The following is a 20575-nucleotide window of genomic DNA, read 5'->3' as shown; positions in this document are numbered from 1 at the left end:
GTGCACGGAAGGGAACCTAGCTGACCTCTTACTACGCAATAAGTCGGTCTGTAAAACATAATGGAATAATACGGCGGATCGACAAACTACTCAGTGATCCTTATAGCATGTTTGTTCAGTAGTTTTGTCATTCGCTTAGTATTTGAAACATCAAAGCGAACCAACCGCCGTTACATCGAATACTTCATTTATTTCATTCTAAACTGGGCACTCACTATCAAATTGATCGAAAAGCCGATGAACTCCTACTGTACGTGAGAGTTTGATTAGTGTGTAGCAAAGGATGCAATCAAGCTTCAATGAGCAAGCAAAATCTTCAAAGTTTCCTCAACTCAATTTTAATTCATTGAATTGATTGAGCTAACATCCGATTCTCGAACTCATTCTCTCATTGAGTTTGCCGGCCAACAATTAAAATGCTTATAATTTCGGTAATTAACGATATTATTCAATTTATTAGCGACCAATAAAAAGTAGTTCTAAAGTTCTACCGATAGCAAGAGTCTTGATTTTTGAATTTTACCGATTTTTGTCGGTAACTCAAAAATGTGTTAGAAATCGAACTACAGAGGTTTTTTTTTATTTCTTCACGAATACTATTTTCTATTTCTCAAAACAGTCTTTTGATAATTTTGAAAAGAAATCACTTTTCATCAGATTGGTTTCATTTCGAAAATCAATCAATTTTGATATATCTCAGTCGTAAAAATTCGCACACACATTCTCACAATTTGTAAAATATACACATACAATCACACATATTGACAATCCAATTTGATAGTGAGTACCCCGCTTTAAGCCTCGTATTCTGAGGGAATTAATTGCGATTAATGAAAACATTGAGCAGAATTGTACTAGAGTTGATGTGCGTGTCCAATATTTTGTTAATAATAATTTTAAAACAATCCTCTATGAACACCCCAAATTCCCAAAATTTACCCCAAAAAAACATAATTAAAAAAACACCATGGATGATAGCTCAGATCATCAGTACTTCTTTTGTTAGTTTTATTTTCGTATTTCTTTTTCATTGTCTCAATAAAATGAAATTTAATTTTCAAATATTTTAGATTTTTGTTTTGCTCGTGTTGCACTTTTTGTCTTTTTTTTCAATATTTTTTTGGTAATAGCACTTGTTGAATACTTTATTAATTTTATTTAAATTTTTGTTTAATCTTTTCGAGTTTATTGATATAAACATCATATTCATGTTGAGGGGAGGAGGAGGGGAAGATAATCTATTTAGATTTGTTAAGTATTTAAGTAAGTTTTTTATTTTATCTATTTTTCCTTTGCTTTTTATTTAGTTTGAGCATTTTTAACGTTGTTAAGTCAATTTAGAAAAAATGTTGAAACTTTTGGCACAATTTTGTTCATAATAAATTTTTATCAGATTCTTTCCGTTTTTTTTTTTCTATTTCCAAAGCAGTTAATTTCTATTCATTAGCATATGCATATACGAATCACACTTGACGTTGCTAGTGTTTCCTATGGCCCATGGCACTGGCAACGCCACCACTACCACATCCACCCACACCACCACTACTGCAACATTCACTGCTGTTATAGAGTTGATGAAAATCCAGACAATGCTGTTCCACCTCGAGGCCATAACATTGATGACAACACTCAGCCATTTCATGTTTGGTCATGCCATGACTTCCGCCGCTACGACGACTAGAGCTCTCGAATTCTAATTGTTGGATGGCATTTTTATTGTCGTTTTTATTGCAAGCTAATGCATGCTTTTCGGTATCCTCCTCATCGTGTTCGCCTGAATCATCGCTGGGCGGTGTTGATGCTGTGGATGTTGCCTGCGCCCTTGCTTTCAATTCCATACCCCTTTCGATGTCATCGTCATCATCCTCCTCATAGGCATTCATGTGAAACGAGTACTCCGAGTTGCTGTCATCCGAATTGTCACAGTCGAAATAGCCAATCTACAATGGGAAGAACATTAGAATTTGGGAGCGGCGGGGCAAACAAGGAACAGGAAATATGGGATGATGGATGATAATAGAACATTTATTGGCTTTGAAAATGGGGCAAAGCCACCAACTGACAAGCAACAAACAAACAGACTTACGACATACCTGACAGTCCATACAACGGCAGTTATCGCACAGACTACAAGAATACTCCAGTAACTCGGATAAGTCATTATGGCTGTTTTGATTATCATCGTCGTTTGCATTGGATTTGGGCCAATATTTTGATTTATGTTTCCGGCTGAAATGCGGCATTAAAAGAAAACAAGGACAATGAAGAACAAGAAGGAGGAGAAGGGCGTAAAAATTGAATGATGTTAACAAGAATTTGAAAAAAGGGTTCACATCAAAGTCACAAAGTTTCAGAAAATTCATAATCTTCAAAATTTACACAAGCCTGCAAAAGAACAAAAGCCACGATTGTCTTTCTCCATTCATCCTTGCCAATAAACACGAAACCCTTTCAAACATTGAAATGGTAAGTCATACCAATAACACCAACAACAACAATACATTTTCCCCAACTGTTGTTGATTAGGATACTTAACTCATTATCGTAATGGATTTTAATTTAAATAATGCAGCTTCTCATGCACGCATTGTTGAAAAGTTTAAAAAAAAAACTAATTGAAATGTTAACTTCATAATAAGCTTATCTAAAATAGATGGGAGTGAACAAAAAAAAAAAACACACAATTCGGAATAAAACTTTTAACGAAATGGTGGTTCAAAAATAAAACATTCTGAAAAAAAAACACAACAATTTGAAACTTTTAAATATCGTTTGAATAAAAGCGAGAACGAAATTTATTTTATTTTTAAATTTTGCCTTTTTAGGGCGAAGGCCATTATTTGAAAATTTTCTTTTTAAATGTAATTAATCGAGCTATGTGACCGAAGGAGATTCTACTGAAAAAATTATATCTAGCGAAGTCCTACACATCTACCGCTATGCGACGATCGTTTCGTTATCTGGCTAGGTTAACATCATCAGGCATATTAGATGTTGTTGCTAGACATTTTTTTCCATTTGGAGCCCCTATTTATACGTACAACATTGCACATCTGCATTTGTGAATTTTAAATTGAAGCCTTTTATTTCCAAAGAAAAGAAGGGGGGCAAATAACTCGTCTTTAGAAATAAAATGTTTAAATTTAAAATTCACAAATGCAAATTTGCAAAGTTGTACGTATATATAGGGGCTCCAAATGGAGAAAATTGTCTAGGAACAACAACAACATATCGTCGGTGTCATCCCAGCAAACCAAATGTCGGATGTCCGACATATCGGAACAATTTCGGAAGCAAAATCGTTTAGATTTGGTATCGATTTCTATACGATTTTTCTAGGGGAATTCGTTCAGATTTCGTTCCGATTTTGGAGAAAATGTCGGAAGTAAATTTCCCTTCGAATGTGCTAATGTTTTTCTTCCGATTTCGTTACGAATTCGGATCGATATGTCGGAAACAAATTTCCCTTTGCACAACAACCATCTTTTGTATATATCTAACAAGCAACATTTTAGTTTGTTGTCGAAAAATAAAATGGTTGGTTATAAAATTCGCATATACATTTTTTAAATATAAATGCAACATATAATAATTCAAGCTAGTGCTGATAGACTCAACATATTCGTACACGAAGGGATGAATACTAGACACTTAAAGAGTTCGGTTTTTCGCTAAAAAGGCATCATTTCAAAAACTGAGAAGCCAATTGATAATTCCCTTCGCCGGGATGAAATCATGATATTGGTAGCGATCAGTAAAATTTTGCAACACTGTCAGTTCGTTTTGAAAAATATTACTCTCTGTAATAGAGGGTAATAAAAGAAGTTGAGCCATTGGGGGAATACTCCAACTCAAGCAATCAAATGAGATTGAATCTTCAACAATAAACAAAACAAACAGAAAATATTTATATTTTTGACTTGAAATATTACTAATAGTATATAGAACATATTTGCAAAAAGAGGAATAAGTATTGGAATATAAAAGTTATAGAGATTATTTAAAAAAATAATTTTTGTCGATTTGTTTCATATCCACACTTATGACACAAATGTGAAATATTGTAAATCACTTGGAACAAAGCGACAAAAAAATTTCCATCTTTGCCTCAATAAATCAAATACTTCTAAAGCAAAAATTCAACTTCTGTTTTTTTTTAAATGTGTTCTTAAACTTGTAATTTTTTAAAATATTAATTTCATAACTGAAAAAAGTTTAAGTTTAAAAAAAGTTTAAAGTTTAGTTGAAAAAAGTTCGCATCGATGCATGGATATCTCGGAAACTAGAGCAGATAGGAGAAAACCCTAGAAACCACCTCAAAAAGTCAAAAATAGCGTATGGAACACTTAAGCATGATACCGACGATATGTAAAATATGTCTGATGACGTTAACCTAACCAGTTAACGAAACGATCGTCGCATAGCGGTAGATGTGTAGGACTTCGCTAGATATAATTTTTTTCAGTAGAAACTGGCAATATACAATCTATTGGTCTTATTCCACAGCATGGTTCAATATTTTATGCTGAAGCCACAGCCGTATTAAAACCTGTCGATATAAGTAAAACACGACGAACCAAGACCCTCATTTGTACAGATAGCAGATCAGTCTTTGTTTCATAAATAAATAAAAATAATTTTTTCAGTAGAATCTCCTTCGGTCACATAGCTTGATTAATTAAATTAATTAAAAAAGAACAAAATTTATTTATTTTAGAACATTCTTAGTATACGGTGAACGCTTCTATTAGTGTCATAATCATACTTCGGCATCCCACCTGCTTCCGGTGTGGTGGAACTTTGACACCCATTCGAAAAATTGTCTGAAATATTTGTTGCGAAAATTTGGACTGAAAATATGAACAGGTTTTTGGATTTCACTTTCGCTTTCTATATAAACAAGTTTCTAAGATATCCGAATATCAAGGAGAAAGTAGTAGTTTTTCCAGGAGTTTAGAATAAGTGATTATTCTTAGATGTCTGCACATAGCGTCTGTAATTTGAAACGAATGTAGAATATACATACATATATCCAAGCGCTGGTTTTCAGCTATACTCCGCTTGACACCAACGTTTTTGGGTGACTTCATAGATCATGAAGATTAGGGATATAACTTTTTGCACTTTTTTGCAAATATCAAAAATACCACCACATAGCCGTGTAGAGCATGAAAAACTATTATGAAATACGGTGTCAATTTTTCTCTACCGCGAAAAAAGTTTAAGCACCAAATGCATTGAAGTTCTGCAATGCAATTTTTAATTATAACTGTCATAACAACATATTTGCTTTTCATTAAAATTTTTATTTTTTTGTAATCTAATTTAAAATCATTATCAACGCGTTCTGGACCAATTTCTTCTCAAATCGCGCCATTTCGGACCACATTAGGATTTTTTGACACTATTGCAATATTTGGTTTTTCTTTATAAATTCGTGAATTTTATGTTTATATTTTTTTTAACCTATCGGACAAGAGAATATGGAGTCATTTGCAACTAATTCGCGAAAGTTACAGGCTGTTTTTGTTGACTTTGCCTGTGAGAATTGTATTTTTTCTATAAATATTTATTCAAACAAAGCAAATTTAAAATTATAAGTAGAAAAAGCATCAAAAGGGTTTTAGTAATCAAAGTTGGTGCGGAGACTTTTTCATCGAATCGATCTTAGAAACGCGTTTTCATTATTAGGACAAAATTCCACACATGGTACTGGTGTTGTATTTTTGTAGAAAACAAAGAAGAAATTGGTCCAGAACGCGTTGATAATGATTTTAAATTAGATTACAAAAAAATAAAAATTTTAATGAAAAGCCTGTCCACAAGATTGTGGCAAGGATATCCATGGCGGTAACATGGAATCAGGTACTGCATCGACAACATCTCGTTGTGCTGATGCAACGCTGCAACCTTCACTTTCTATTGAAGATAGGTCCATGGTGTTATGACGAAGCACAGATGGCATTCAGGATGGCATTCTGGTAGGTTTGAATAAACTTCCACTGCGTAACACTAACATTTACATGTCACATTGGCTTACCACAGATCGGGGCCCAATTACAAATTCAGTATTGTGCGGATTAAAAGTACATAAAATGAAATATCTATTGGACAATATGTACCACATATCAAGGGTTTTCCGTGGAGTATATCTCGAAATCCAGTTAGAAAATTGTTTTACTGCCTTAATCAATATTTTGTGGGATAAAATAATGGAGAAAAATGTATTGTTGTGCATTATAAAGTGATAATATCTGATATAAATAGCATGCCCATCTGAATTTTTTCCTATCAGTAACAAATTTGTAGCTGAAAACAACAGTAAACGAAATTAATGCACAAACTTTAGTTATATGGTATTAATACAATACAATCTGCTATTATTTGTATTGTATATCACGGTACTCTTGAACCAACTTTAAATGAAAGAAGCTTAGATGAGAAAAACAAAAAATTGCGTTTTTAGGATTTTTTAGGTTTTGACGGTTTTGCTGGAAACCACAAACCCTATCAAAATGGAACTAAAGAAAATATTGTAGCAGTGAAAATTCTCTACAAGACTGTTATTATATGATATTTTCGTAAGTTTTACCATTTTTGAGATATAGAAGTTCAAATTGGAAATTGGGACAATTCACTGACTGTATCGTCTCCTTACAAAACAATGTCATGACTACAATTTCCCAACTTAAACTTATATAACTCAAAAATGGTACAACTGAGTAAAAAGATCCCAACCTCAATCTTGTAGAGAATTTTCACAACCATACGATTTTCTGTAGTCCCATTTCGATAAGACGTACTGTTTTGAAGCAAATCGTGAAAAGATGCCATTCAATCATGGGTGAAAGTGATCTGGCATGTCATCTTTTTAGCATTTTCATCGATGAATTTTATATGAGCGTGGACCCCAAAAGATTCTATTCATTTTTGGATCCAAAGCATGTCATTTACCCCAATGCTTTGACATGTCATTTTCACCAATGCTTTGTCATGTCATATTCACGACTTCCTTTGCATGGTTTTAAATGCTGATGAAAAGATCGGATTTTTCACGGCTTCGTTTGAACCAATGCAAAAGATGCCATGAAATCACGTCATCGCATGGAACGCCCTCCTTCAAATTTTGATGGGGTCTAATTCGATTTTTCGAGACCTAAAGTAGGTTCCAATATGGATTATATCGGTTCACTCCTTCAAGTGCCTCCAACACAAAATTTCAATTTTTTGATTTGAACGAAACTGTAAACATCCTAAAATTACGTACATATATCAAGTACCAAGAGAGGGTCTATTTAGGACAACATCTTCGGATACATCCCTAACAAAAGTTCAACGTTAGTGTAGTTTAAGGGCTGTTCGAGGAGTCATTGCACATTTTGACCAATGGTACTTCTTGCGGTCTTGTTTACAGTGATATTGTATTTTTAGTGGGTAAGTTCATGGTTATGTCAGGATTGGTCCAAAGTCTCTAAATCTTACGTCGGCCAACTATTGAATTCCAAAATTAGGTCCACTTCCAAAATGGACTATATCAGTCGATTCTTTCAGGTATCGTCTGTACAAAAGTGCAAAATTTTTCGCTATTATTATTATTATTATATGTCCAAAAAAGGAGACGAAATTCTGAAACTTCTTGGCTATACAATTTATAGAAAAAATTGGCTATGTAGTCTGTATTCGAAATTTTTAAAAACTATGCTATAGTCTCGAGTTATAGAAAATCTTTCGAAAGCTATTTGCGGGATTTAGAACCCAAAATGCCAAATAAGAGCTAACGTGGTTGAAAATTCTGGGAAACACCAAAACGTACATCTATATGGGTAATATTCATTTTAAAGATTTTTTAGTTTTTACTTCAATTCTGTTGGAGAATTTGATTAAAAACTTATGTATGGAGAATATGGTGATATGGTTCATTTTCAATTATAAACATCCAAGGACTAATATATTATAATCAGTTCCAAATTTCAATCTTGTATCTAAAATATTGTGATCTCTCTATTGAATGCATATACTTTGTGACAATATTGAATATACATAAAATCAACTAAAAATCCTTTAAAATAACTTTACGTAACGATACACAACATTTTTGATTTTCATGATTTTTAGTCAAGTTGAACTTGGTCTCCTTATGAATGTCGAGATGTTTAAATTTGGTGTTGGTAACTCCATGCTTTTTGCCGTTGCGAAGTCTAGCAGCTTCATTCCATTGACAGATCTTTTATTGTGGAGACTGGATTGTCCGAATAATGTGCCAATGATATTCTCCTTTTCCAATTTTGACTTTAAAATCGCCTATAATATTTTAATTGGTCTGCTCGTCCTTGTCTTCCACGGTGGTATGGGCGCCAATAAGACTGAAGTTGAAAAATGTATATTTTAACCAAATTATGAGAGAAGTCTCCCTTGTCCCTTCGTGAAATTTTTGGGAACATATAAATGTATCCAAATTACAGCACGATGAAGGGCTATCCATCGGAAAGAAACTGTAAACTAATTTGTTTAACTTCCGACGAACTACAAATCCGCAACCAAACTCGTGCTTTACATCATGATACCTGTAATACAGCACTTCATCGTATTGCCTGTACGACAGTATTATCGGCCTTGTACTTTGTTAGTACATCTACTAATGCGTAAATTGGATCTGCTCTTTAAATAGCCCGAAAATGACTGAAACTGTTTAGTTTTACATATGAAACCCCCTGTGTATGTTGGTCAGTTAAAAAAACATTTATCTTAGTAACATAACTAATATAAAACAAGAATTTAATATAAATATCAAATATTATTTTACCATTAACTTCCCTGTTAGACATACAATTATGTTTCTATATAATCGCATACTGTATCCTTACTGGTGTATCAAACGATAAACGTAAGTAGGAACTCTCATGATGATGCCCTTTAATAATAAATGCTATCGAAATGGCATTTTAAATCACACAAAAGTTCATTCTGTCTTAAGAAGATCTCTCCATTCTTGTTGTCTAATTAAATTTGCATTAATAACCCTCACAACTTTCGTTTGCATTAAATTACATTACGAGAATATGGTATTTTGAAATTCATTTAAATGGGATCTCCGCAAAGGCAGGCGGAAGAGACACGCAAGGAGACTGAGTGATACAAAAGCGGACCATTAACGTAATTCAATATGCTTGGACAAGAGCTCATAATTAATGTTCTTGCTTTATGCAAGGTTAATGATTTTGTTTTTATTTTTTCTGCGTTTAAATATTTCATGTCCTTGCTTGGTGCTCCATAAAAGCTGCAATCCAAAAAAGAAAGCAAGAATAAGAGAACTCATTCAACTCCATTGATATGTATAAATTGAATCAGATTATTCAGTGAATGGGCCAGCACAGCAATTGGCTTAAACAAGCTTTGCAAATTGCTTTTAGACATTCAGAGATGTCCGCCTAACCGATCATTGTATACGTTGCACAAGAATTAATTTTCTACAAAATTTCACAAAGAACTGTTTTTAGAATGACCATTAAAAAGAGTTGTCAAAAAATAATCACTTTAATATCAGAAGACACATCTAATTAAACTCCCATTACTTGCGAGTTTAGTGAAAATGTAAAACTGTAAGACAGACTATATCCTCCATTTAATCGTTATGTAACCTCAAACAAATCCACATGGCATATCATAGGGCAGTAGAGTGTAGTCGAGGGAACAAAACCATACATAGATATATCCGAGAGTGTGTAGAAAAGCTTAATAAATCACAAATTACAAATCGATTTTCCCATCCATCAGTTTTGAATGGCAACCAAACGAGATGGGTAACGGACGAACGGAAGCTTCTTTGTCTGTAGCACTGCAACAAACAAATCATCTTTTGACTAGTTATGTAGCCAACAACAAAAAATAATTGAATTGGAGTTTTTTTTTCGTAATATTTGATTGCCAACAAATGTGTCTGATGGCCACACAACCGCACAAGCATGCAATCAATTGGATGCAATCAATTGCATTTAGATCAAGTACACTACACCAAATGAGTATGTAAATGCGTTCGTGCATCTGAAGTGATTTAAACCATAAATGATTCGAGTTAAATTAAAAAGAGCCACTTAAAGTCATTACCAATACTGTGTCAAATATCAAATTGTTTTTACGAGAAACTGTTAATAAATATCAAATATCATCATTTTAGCCAATTCCCAACGCTCCCAGAGCTCATTTTCATTGATGCTTTTTGCTAATTATTCTGTACCTCAAATTACCATTAAGATTCTATAAACCCAACCGTTGACTTCGTTCGTGCCGACCTGCGTTTTATTCTCCCCAGTGAGAGAAATGGCTGGATGAGCAACCATTATAATTACCTTTTGCCTTTACCCTTTTTGCTGCTATCAATTCCCTCATAGCTCGTCGTTGTCGTCGACTGTGTCTCCCCCTCCAGATATTGCCAGAACTTTGATTTCTTCTTCAATAATTCTGATTTGGAAGTCTTAAATGACGACGATGATGTTAATGCTGATGACTTTGAATCAATTCCAGAGCTTAAATTTCCATAATGTTTCGTTGTGGAGCCATGAGCACCCCCACCGCCACCACCTCCACTGCTGCAGTTGAATAGCTTCTGAATGGCATGAGCAGCAGGTGAACACATAGTGGATGAAGCCGAAGACCATACCGATGAGGCCGAGGGAAATGAGGAAAAATTACTATTGACCCCATTAGCAGCTGTGGCCGTGCCGGTTGTTGATTGTTGTTGTTGTTGGCTTAGCGTTGCGGATGAGTCCATTGGGTTATCGTTAAAATCTAAATAGAATTTCCTACAACTATTTGGCGAAATCTACAAACAAATGAAAGGGAGAAAAAAAAGTGAAATTATTATCATTGACTTTTTATTTAAAAATGCCTGGAAGCGTTGCAAATACATAAAAACCAAAACATGAAACAAAAAATGCAACAACAACAAAAGAATGAGAAAAAGGATGGTGAAAATGAAATTGTGAAGGTTAACAATTTCCATTTCAATTGGCATACTTTCCTTTCATGGAGTCTAAATATTGTACACTCGGAAAAAATGCTATGTAATTAGAACAATTAAACCCAAAAAAGCGGGAAATAATTTTTATGGCGAGGAGATTAAAAAACTATAGTAACTAATCATGGTACAGATCGACCGAATTCATTGATATTTAGCAAAAGCTGTCCTAATGGGAGTTTTTGCTATGGTGTATTATAAGCTTCATTAATTTCCATTCTTTTTTAAAAAAAACCCAACCATACCCCGATTTTCAAAGGCACCATTCTATTTCTACAATAATTTTTTTCGTTTTTTTTATTGTTATTGGCTACCCAAGCGAAGCTCCTTTCCCAAAAATTATTCATTGCATACTTTTGATATATAGAGCTTTTTGGAAGTTTTGGGGTCTTTATATAGACAATTGTAGACTTCCGAATAAATATGGGCTGTTGCCAATGCTAAATTACAGGTTATTCGGTTGGAAAAATGTGCCTATAATATTTTAATAACTAAGCCAAAATTGCTGTACATATTCAAGGAAATGTGTCGAATTTCGATTTAATATATACATTAGGGTTATGACTTTTTTTACAACCTCGTATCTCTATATGATAGTTTGATGAGTTCTTTCCTACCCAGCAAAAAAATCCTACCAAAATCATGGGTTTTATAAGGGATTTTTGGCAGCCGTAACTACACGCAAATCCCCTTTCTTCCCCATTATTTTTGCAAGGGCATGTCGCACTCAGTTTGTAGTTATTTTATGACCACTAGAATAACTTGTTATTCTGTGGCCACTAGAAGTTGAAAAGTAAGTTGAAAAAAATTCTATTTTTAGAACAAATGATGTAGAGATTTTTTTTTTTTTTTAATTTCATCACACTTTTTACTTTTATTTTACTCTATTTTATTTCGCTCGCTGTGCGAGTTGAACACACGAACCCTCTGATTTCTAGCCAAAGACACTACATCTATGCCACGCACACGAACATTAAGGGTTGCTTAAGAACTTAAATGTGCAGTGCACATGTGCACCACGAACTGTTATTTTTTAATTAAAAACCCGCGTGCCGACAGTGAGCGTTGAACACACAACCCTAGGATTTATAGTCGGACACAGTGTGTGTGTCCGACACACACTCACTGTGCCACCGTCCTCATTACTTAGTGAGGAGCAAAGTAAGTAGGTTTGCCTTCTAATTTTTTTAAGAAGTATCCCATTACTTTTCAGATTACTTGTAATGGGAAAAGAAGCTTGTTTACATTACTTTGTAATGGGTTACGTAATGACTAATGGATCCGAATTTTTGCTGGGTAAGATTACATAAAATCCTAATTATAAAGTGATTCGATAAAAAAGCTTTCGCACAACAAGTTTTTAAAGTTTTTATTTTTCAGAACTTTTGGCAAAATGCCATTCATCCGTGCAATAGGAAATATTTGTTGTTGGCGTTTTTTATTGTTGGACTGCAGAATTTTACATCTTTGTGTTTATTTCAGCTTTAGTCCATATTCTAATCAATTTCATATCCACTGTAAAACATTTTGTTGTTATTCAAATACTTGAATACAACAAAATATGGACTAAAGCTGAAATAAACACAAAGATATAGGAAATATTTGTTTGAGATTTTTTTCATTTCACAGTACTTTTTCAAAAAAAAAAAAAAAACAAAATTAAAGTGGTTTGAGCGGAACCCATTTTATAATAAAATGAAAGGAATGTTATTTTAGGCATTAATAGGCAAAGTTCATTCATTCCTTACAGGAAATCATTTTTGAGAAAACACGTCAAAAAGTTATAACCCTAACATACATATATACATATATATGTATAATTGTTCCACAAACATCCCATATGGTACAAGGGAGACTTCTCTCATATCAATGAGTGCACCCCCATTTATGTATATTATCTAAATGATATGGGACCTACTGTTTATTGCCGAGTCCGAACGGCGTGTCCTAAGACACCACTTGTAGAGAAGTTTTACATGGCTGAAATACTCAGGAAATGTTGCCAACATCACTCAGCAGTATTTTGCCACCGTTGAAAATTTGATGTTGCCTGGCCTGGGAATCGAACCCAAGACCTTCAGAGTGCAAGGCGGCTGCACCACGATGGCACCCATACCTACATACATGCGGGGTATTAAACCATTATTTCGATGTGACACGTTTTCAGTATAGCTTCTTTAGCGATAATGCTAAGGGCGTAAAACCTGAGGGTATGCAAATTATGTAATTTCAATGGGGAATCTTTTGAAAAATATGCAGAAGAAAATGTGGGTTGCTTACTTTAAAAGCAATATATTTTATAGACGTCAGCAGTAAAGAGTTGGTTTGTTTTATGTCACAGGCTGAGGTTATAACACTGTTGCGAAAGTATGAACTTCACATAGATTTTTCTTCATGTTTACAGCAAATATGTATCAACATCTACTTAAGCCAAAATGTTTACCGCTTGCGGGGATGTAACCAATTATCGAATGTGGCGTAAGTCTGCAAGATTTATTAAGATGTACAAAGTTCGAACTAAATCGAGTACTCCCTTCGAGAGTAATTTTACGCAATAGCTTTTAAGTGGTGGCTGTAAGATTTTTGACAGGGTTAGATTAATTATCACGTAAGTAGGGACTTGTGACCGGAAGAAATTATAACCTCGTAATAGAGGTCGAGAGGACTACCTGGCCACCATGGCCCCACTTGCGTACGTCCATGTTGCACAGTGTGTAAAAAATAGTTTTTTTTTGTGTAAAAATCGATCTAATCTTCTAAACGAATGAAGATAGAGCTATGATATTTGGAGGAGATGTTTATGAAATGAAGATCTTTTATTCTACGGAGTTACACAAATTTCATATACAGTTTGTCAAGTAATTGTTTTCACACAACGAAAACAAATGCTTTCACACACTAATTAGTGAAAAATGACAAATCTACATATATTAATAAAAATCAAATCAGTTGAGAAAGGCTGGACCGCTTTGGATAATTCTTTTTTTTAAACGTTCGTCATAACCCAACATAGGATTTTATGTAAAGAATATTTGACCATGCCCACTTTTTTTAGTTTTAAATTTTAATCTTTTCTGCAAATACTACTGGAATGATTTTCCTGAAATTGTTAGGGAATGTACAGGAATGACCCTTGAAAGATGCTACATATTTTATTGGTAAGTACAGGAAGTTGTGGACCGGTATTGTCGATCTTCAAACTGAAACTAAGTTTGGACAAAATATGTTTCGCCCTTGTCGGAAAAGGTCGTAAGTCCACAAAACGTACAAATTTGAGTACGAAAATGTCGTAAGTCGACAGGAAAATGTATACTTTAAAAGAATACTACAGCTAATGTAGTTCAGATATAATGTTTAACGTCATCCATGGTTGGGGTACAATGTAAAGAACTAGCATACACCTTTGGATAATAATCGGATCATATTTAGCGGAGCCTGTGGACCAAACTTTTGAACAAAAATGTGATAATTTCTATGTTGCAACGAAAATTTACATTTGAAATATATTTTCCCTATAAGCGAACTTATTATGAGTGATGGACTTCTGGTATTTTCATTGATACAAATTGGGATGCTTCATATATTGAAAAATTTTTAAAAAAAATCAAAATTTTCACTGTTTTTACTGTCGTACTTAAATTACTTAACTAACTGGTAATTTGTGGTTTCTCTAGGGACATTTACGACCAAAGCTTCGTTATGCCCGTATGTTTATGTCCGTAAGTCCTATATATGTATAGCGCATTTAAAAAATGGGGCGCATGTGTAACCCGGTCCTCTGAAATACTTCCACCAAGAGACATCCATCTGCATAATGTGAAAATTACGTGGAATAAGTACTTAGGGTCGGACATTCAACAACCGTTGACTCGAGAATTAATTTTCGAACCGATACTTTTATAACTTTTGCAAAAAAGAGTTTTTTACAACTAGGGCCTTCCGCCGCCCCCTCCGAAATTCAAAAAAAATATTAAGGCTATTTTCACCTCCGTTGTTCCTTGTATATTCTCTGAAATTTTCTCTGAATTTTTCGGTTCAGCCGTTTTTAAGTCTATGCGGAACATACACACATTGTCTTTTATATATGAGATTTCACCCAAAAGCCGCTAATAATTATCTCATCAACATGTTAAATTGCAAGCTTATTCTTCGTCTTGAACTCAAATCATTCTTAAAATTTCGCTCCGATCGGAATATTACTGCGATCTACAGGACAACTACAAAGTCCTGTAAAAATTGTGGGTTTGGTCCATTTCACACCTTTCGATCATAACCAACATCTAATGGGGTCACTTCTGGTCGGAACCCGATCTCTGGATCTCTGGATCCACCCATTGGTCAAAAATAAAAAAATTAATGTCAAAATTTTGGTACAACATCTGGCAACTCTGAGAGCTATGACATGGACCTTTTTAAAAATATATCAGTTTTAGTTTCATTCGTACGCGATCTTCTTAAGAATAGCTTCAAAAGTCGGAATATTTGACTAATATTTTTTGTTGTGATTACAACCTATATTTTATGTGCAATTAAATATATACAAAATATCGCGAAACTAATACGTATATCAAAATATTATAGTTGATTTTCAAGGAGAAGGCATTAGCTTAATTTTCATTAAAAAAATAGTGTTTAGCGTGTTGTGGAATTCTAGTTATCTGCATATTTTCTTAGTGTATTTTGTAATGCCAATTCAATCATATATTTAAATTTGACCTAAGATTCGGGAATAATTTTCCAAAGTAGGTCATGCGTTAAAGATTATTTAGTATTAAAATCATCTAGTGGCAGACTATAAATGGTGGGCCGCTGACTAAAGCTGCCCTAGAATAGGGTTTCTATGCACATATTAGCGTAAAACTCTGTTATTGGACCACGTACATTAACATAATAGGTATCAGTGGCAAAATAAAGAAATCTTCTTCCAAATTTGTCTCACGTTGGCGGTACGTGCCTTCCAGGAAGAACGCTATAAGATCTATATTAAAAATTTTACCAATTTTCAGACAAAAATGTTGTTTTTTTAATCCGCTAAATTGGTTGGATTTTTTGTTTATTTGAAGATTGGTTTTGTTTCCCCAAGCCAATTTTTGCATCATAAGATAATCGAGACTTGTGTTCATGTCATTTTGTATTAACAGCATAAAACAATTCTTACCGTGTACCCCCTCCAGAGGGGAAAGGGGGGAGAATGTTACGCTCATGGTTTCTAAACCACTCTTCGCAGCAGCACAAAGCAGCAATCGGCGCATTGGCTTGATTTTTACACTCTAAATAATTTTGGCCACTTTCTCCATAAAAGTGGATCCTCTGTGGATCGGTGCAAAATTGAGGCCTGGAGTTTTATTATAATTGTTAATGGATGGACGGACACACATAGCTAGATCGCTTTATCTCATCAAGATATAAAAAATAAAATGTAACACGAATATTGGACAAAACAAACTTATAATATCTTTTCCACATTGTTTTGTAAAGTATAAATATTCTATTTTAAAAACGTCCGTAAGCTGTAGGAAAAATTCGTAAGTCCCTACAAAAATACAAAACTGTACAAGGAAAAGGTCGTAAGTCCAAAGACATCCAATTATCTCCCAAACGCGACGGAATTTTATCAAACAAAGTACAGGTATTGAAGCTGAATAAATAAGCGAAGGATACTGCCTTTACCATCATAATAAAATCTTTAATACAGAAAGCGATGGAATGTTTTTTCTTCCTCCTGAAAAATGTATGAAAAGGGACTTACGACCTTTTCCGACGGAGCAAACGATATGGATTTTTACAACTTTCGGGCTATTTTATCAGAAATTATACTTGACTCTGAAAAAACTTGTATCATCGTCTGCGAATGCAATTTGCTTTAACAAAAATCAAAGTGAATCGAGAGCAGGTCTTAAAATGAACTTATGCAAACTTTGTGTGGGAGGTACCCGAAAGGTGCACAAATATAGTCCATATTCGAATCTGAAATATAACTGGTAGATATATTACGATGTGTAAATTATGGACTAAATCGGTCACTCCCTTCAAGAGTTATCGTGCGCACATTTTTTAACTTTTGTGGGGGAGGTACCTGAAGGAGTGGACCGATATGGCTTATCTACGAACTTAAACTAAGTTTGGACAAAATATTACGAAGGTCAAACCTTGGATCCGTTGGAGAGATGTCTTGCGCTCCAAGAACTACTCATAGGGGTTGTTTGTAATTTTCAGGTTATTTTGAGCTGGTCCTAAACTGAACTTTTCCGCAATTTTGTGTGGGAGGTTCCCGAAGGAGTGGACCGATTGAGTCCATATTGGATCCTCATCTAAGTCTAAGGTAGACTTTTCACGATGTGCAAAGTATGGACTAAATCGGTTACTCCCTTCAAGAGTTATCGATCGCACAAATTTTCCGAACATTTTCGAATTTTTGTGGGGGAGGTACCTGAAGAAGTGAACCGATATGGCGTATCTTCGAACTTAAACTAAGCTTAGGCAAAATATTACGATACCCAAAATTTGTTTCGAATCGGTTGATCCGTTCGAGAGTTATCGTGCGCACCAGCCAGCCAGACAGACAGACGGACATTCCTAAATCTGAAACGGATTTGGTCCAAACATACTTAGGGTCTAAAACCTTTATTTCGATGACGTACATTTTTCCCGTATGAAAGTGTATATACCCTCGTTAGCATAAATGCTGATGGTATAAAAAGGATTAACTACTAACAAGTATCAATAATATTATTACTAAGGTCCACATTGTAACCAAAGGGTACCAGATCGTATTACATGTAAACAAGTAAGAAAGTATCAGTCAGCTGAGCCGACAGAGATATACCCTCAGCCACGTACCCGAAGAAAAAAAAGTAAACACAATACTTCTGTAGGTTTTTTAGCTGTTGGGAAAATTTTCCAGGATGGAAAGGGCCGCAAAAAACTACATGTTGCAACAAAATTCAGAATGATCCAAGACGAGTGCATTTTTTCCAAACTTTGGGTAGAGTGTACCCATAGGAGTGATCCGATGTAGTATATACTCGGACCTAATACAAATCTGTAGGAAATATTTTTTTCTTTATAAGTCTATGGATATTTTCCCTACAGACTATATAATTAAATATGTTGTACTTAATTTTCTGAATTTAAATATATTACAATTTTACTTTTCAATTTACAAAGTTTGAGCTAAATCGATTTCTCTCTTAAAGGGTTATTTTACACATTAGCCAATTTAGGTGGTGCCGGTAGGATTTTCTGGACCATTTTGGGTCATTATCTCAGGAAGTATGGACTTTGCCACGAAAAAAAAAAAATTACAACGTCGTAACAGGGGCCGCAAGTGCAACCTGCTGCGTCACAAATTAATAAGATCAGAGAGGAGTTGTTAAACTATACTTTTTCCAAATTTTGTGTGGGAGGTACTCAAATGAGTGGACCGATATAGTCCATATTAGAACTCGATCTATGCCTGAAAGTAATATTACCAATAGCAAAGTTTGGCTCAATTCGGTTATTCCCTCCTAGAGTTATCATGCCCACAATCTTGGCGAACAATTTTGAACCTTTGTGGGGGAGGTACCGGAAGGAGTGGACCGATATGGTCTATCTTCGAATTTAAACTAAGTTTGGACAAAATATTTCAAGACCCAAAATTTTAACCAAACAAGTTGATCCGTTCGAGAGTTATCGTGCACTCCAACTACGACACATGGTATTATATGGGTTGTTTGCAGTTTTCGTGCTGATTTCTGAGGATATATGGACTTGCTCCTGAAAAAAATTATATCGTCGTAATGGGGGTAGTGAATACAAGTGGCTGCAACAAAAATCAAAGCGATTCGAGAGCAGGCCTTAAACTGCACTTAAGCAAAATTTTGTGTGGGAGGTACCCGAAAGAGTGAACCGATAGGGTCCATATTGGAACCTCATCTATATCTGGTAGAAATGTCACGATGTGCAAGGTATGGTCTAATTCGGTTACTCCCTTCAAAAGGTATCGTGCTGACAATTTTTCCGAACATTTTTGAACTTTTGTGGGGGAGGTACCTGAAGGAGTGGACCGATATGGCCATCTTCGAACTTAAATCAAATCTGGACAAAATATTTCGATACCCAAAATTTGAACCGAATCTGTTGATCCGTTCGAGTTATCGTGAGCACCAGCCAGCCAGACAGACGGACGGACATTGCTAGATCGACTCAAAATTGTCTGAAATACCCAAGTAAAACCATTATTTCGATGAGACATATTTTTGGCCGTATCAAAGTGTAAATACCCTCTTTAGCCTAAAGGCTGAGGCTATAAAAATGTCCTATATATCTCAAACCGGGAATATCTGAAAACTAAAACATTTAATGAGTTTTTCGGTTCCCAAGGATGGACTGCCATCAATTAGAAAAAAATATCTCCCACAACAAAACTCGATCAAGAGAGGGTTGCCAGATCGACCAAAGAAGTAACAGGCCATATTAACAGTAAACGGGACCACCTAGGCCCATAACTAGGGAGTAAAAGTGGTTTATTTAACTAAAATAGAATTAGGGAATAAAGGCACTATCTAAAACGAACCAAAATATGACCAAGAGTACAAAAATCGCTTAGAAATGCATATGCAGATATTGCCAATTTATACTGACTATGTTATGGACATCCGATTTTAAATATTTACAGCCAGTTCAAAGACTTCTCAAAGTTGTTTGGCTTCCATGGTAATACTGCAGCATTATTTCCCCTTCACTTAGAAAAATACGCCACAGTGTTACTTCAGAGTACATGAAATGTCTCCAATAGGTCGTAGTAAGCATTGTCGAAATCGGTTCCCTACACATTCTTAAGGAATATTACTCCAAATATGCGACTGTTTCATGAAATATTCCTTTTTCTCAGTTAAATAAACTACTTTTTGGCCCTGGCTATGGGCCTAGGTGGTCCCGTTTACTGTTAGACGATTTGGCAACACTCGTGATCGAGTTCTGCTGTAGGTAATACTTATTGTAATTGATTACATTCCATCCTGGTGAACTAAAAAACTCATAAAACGTCTTAGTTTTCAAATATTCCCGGTTTGAGACCTATAGGACATTGTTTACTTGTAATACGATCTGGTACCCCCTTGGTCCATACGGTAGCACTCTTAGTAGGGATATTCTGTACCTAATATTGTTGATACTTGTTAGTAGTTAAGTTTTTAAGAAAGAAAAAAAAATTCATAAAATGTCATGATGATACAGGGTATTTTGGAAACTTCATTCCATTTAGAAAACATATAAAATCGAAAAAATCTATTATTTTTTGCTTAACTAAAATCGAAATAATGCAAATCGCGGCAACGCAAATCGAGGTATTAGTGTATATTAGATCAAATTAGACCCATACCTATATTCGTCCGTATACCCAGGGCGTGTGTGGTAAAAAAAGTAGAACACATGTATTCTTATGAGAACTACCGAAATACGTCGAGCGTATACTTTTTGTAAGTTGAACAAATTTAACTTTGACAGAACCCCCCATACCAAGTGCGGATATTATTCGAATGTCCGGCACAACTTTCGAAAACGATATCACTGTCGAAG

The 20575-nt window shown here is 34.7% G+C and overlaps 1 protein-coding gene across 16 annotated transcripts in view; it reads right to left on the bottom strand.

The window, feature by feature from the left end:
* Positions 1 to 1163: 1163 nt before the first annotated feature.
* Positions 1164 to 20575, bottom strand: part of LOC141405362 (uncharacterized) — a 242970-nt gene continuing 223558 nt past the window's right edge. For all 16 annotated transcript variants that reach the window (XM_073989627.1, XM_073989621.1, XM_073989618.1 and 13 more), the window contains 3 exons: positions 10347 to 10819; positions 2094 to 2229; positions 1164 to 1940 (listed from right to left, as the gene is read on the bottom strand). In XM_073989627.1, coding sequence (XP_073845728.1) covers positions 1479 to 1940; positions 2094 to 2229; positions 10347 to 10768 — 1020 coding nt within the window. In that variant the 5' untranslated portion in view covers positions 10769 to 10819 and the 3' untranslated portion in view covers positions 1164 to 1478. The remainder of the gene's footprint in view (positions 1941 to 2093; positions 2230 to 10346; positions 10820 to 20575) is intronic.

This window comes from Musca autumnalis, unplaced genomic scaffold (genome assembly GCF_047663935.1).
Source record: "Musca autumnalis isolate F117 unplaced genomic scaffold, ASM4766393v1 scaffold_5, whole genome shotgun sequence".
NCBI lineage: Eukaryota > Metazoa > Arthropoda > Insecta > Diptera > Muscidae > Musca > Musca autumnalis.
This window is presented reverse-complemented; position numbering and strand designations above follow the sequence as displayed.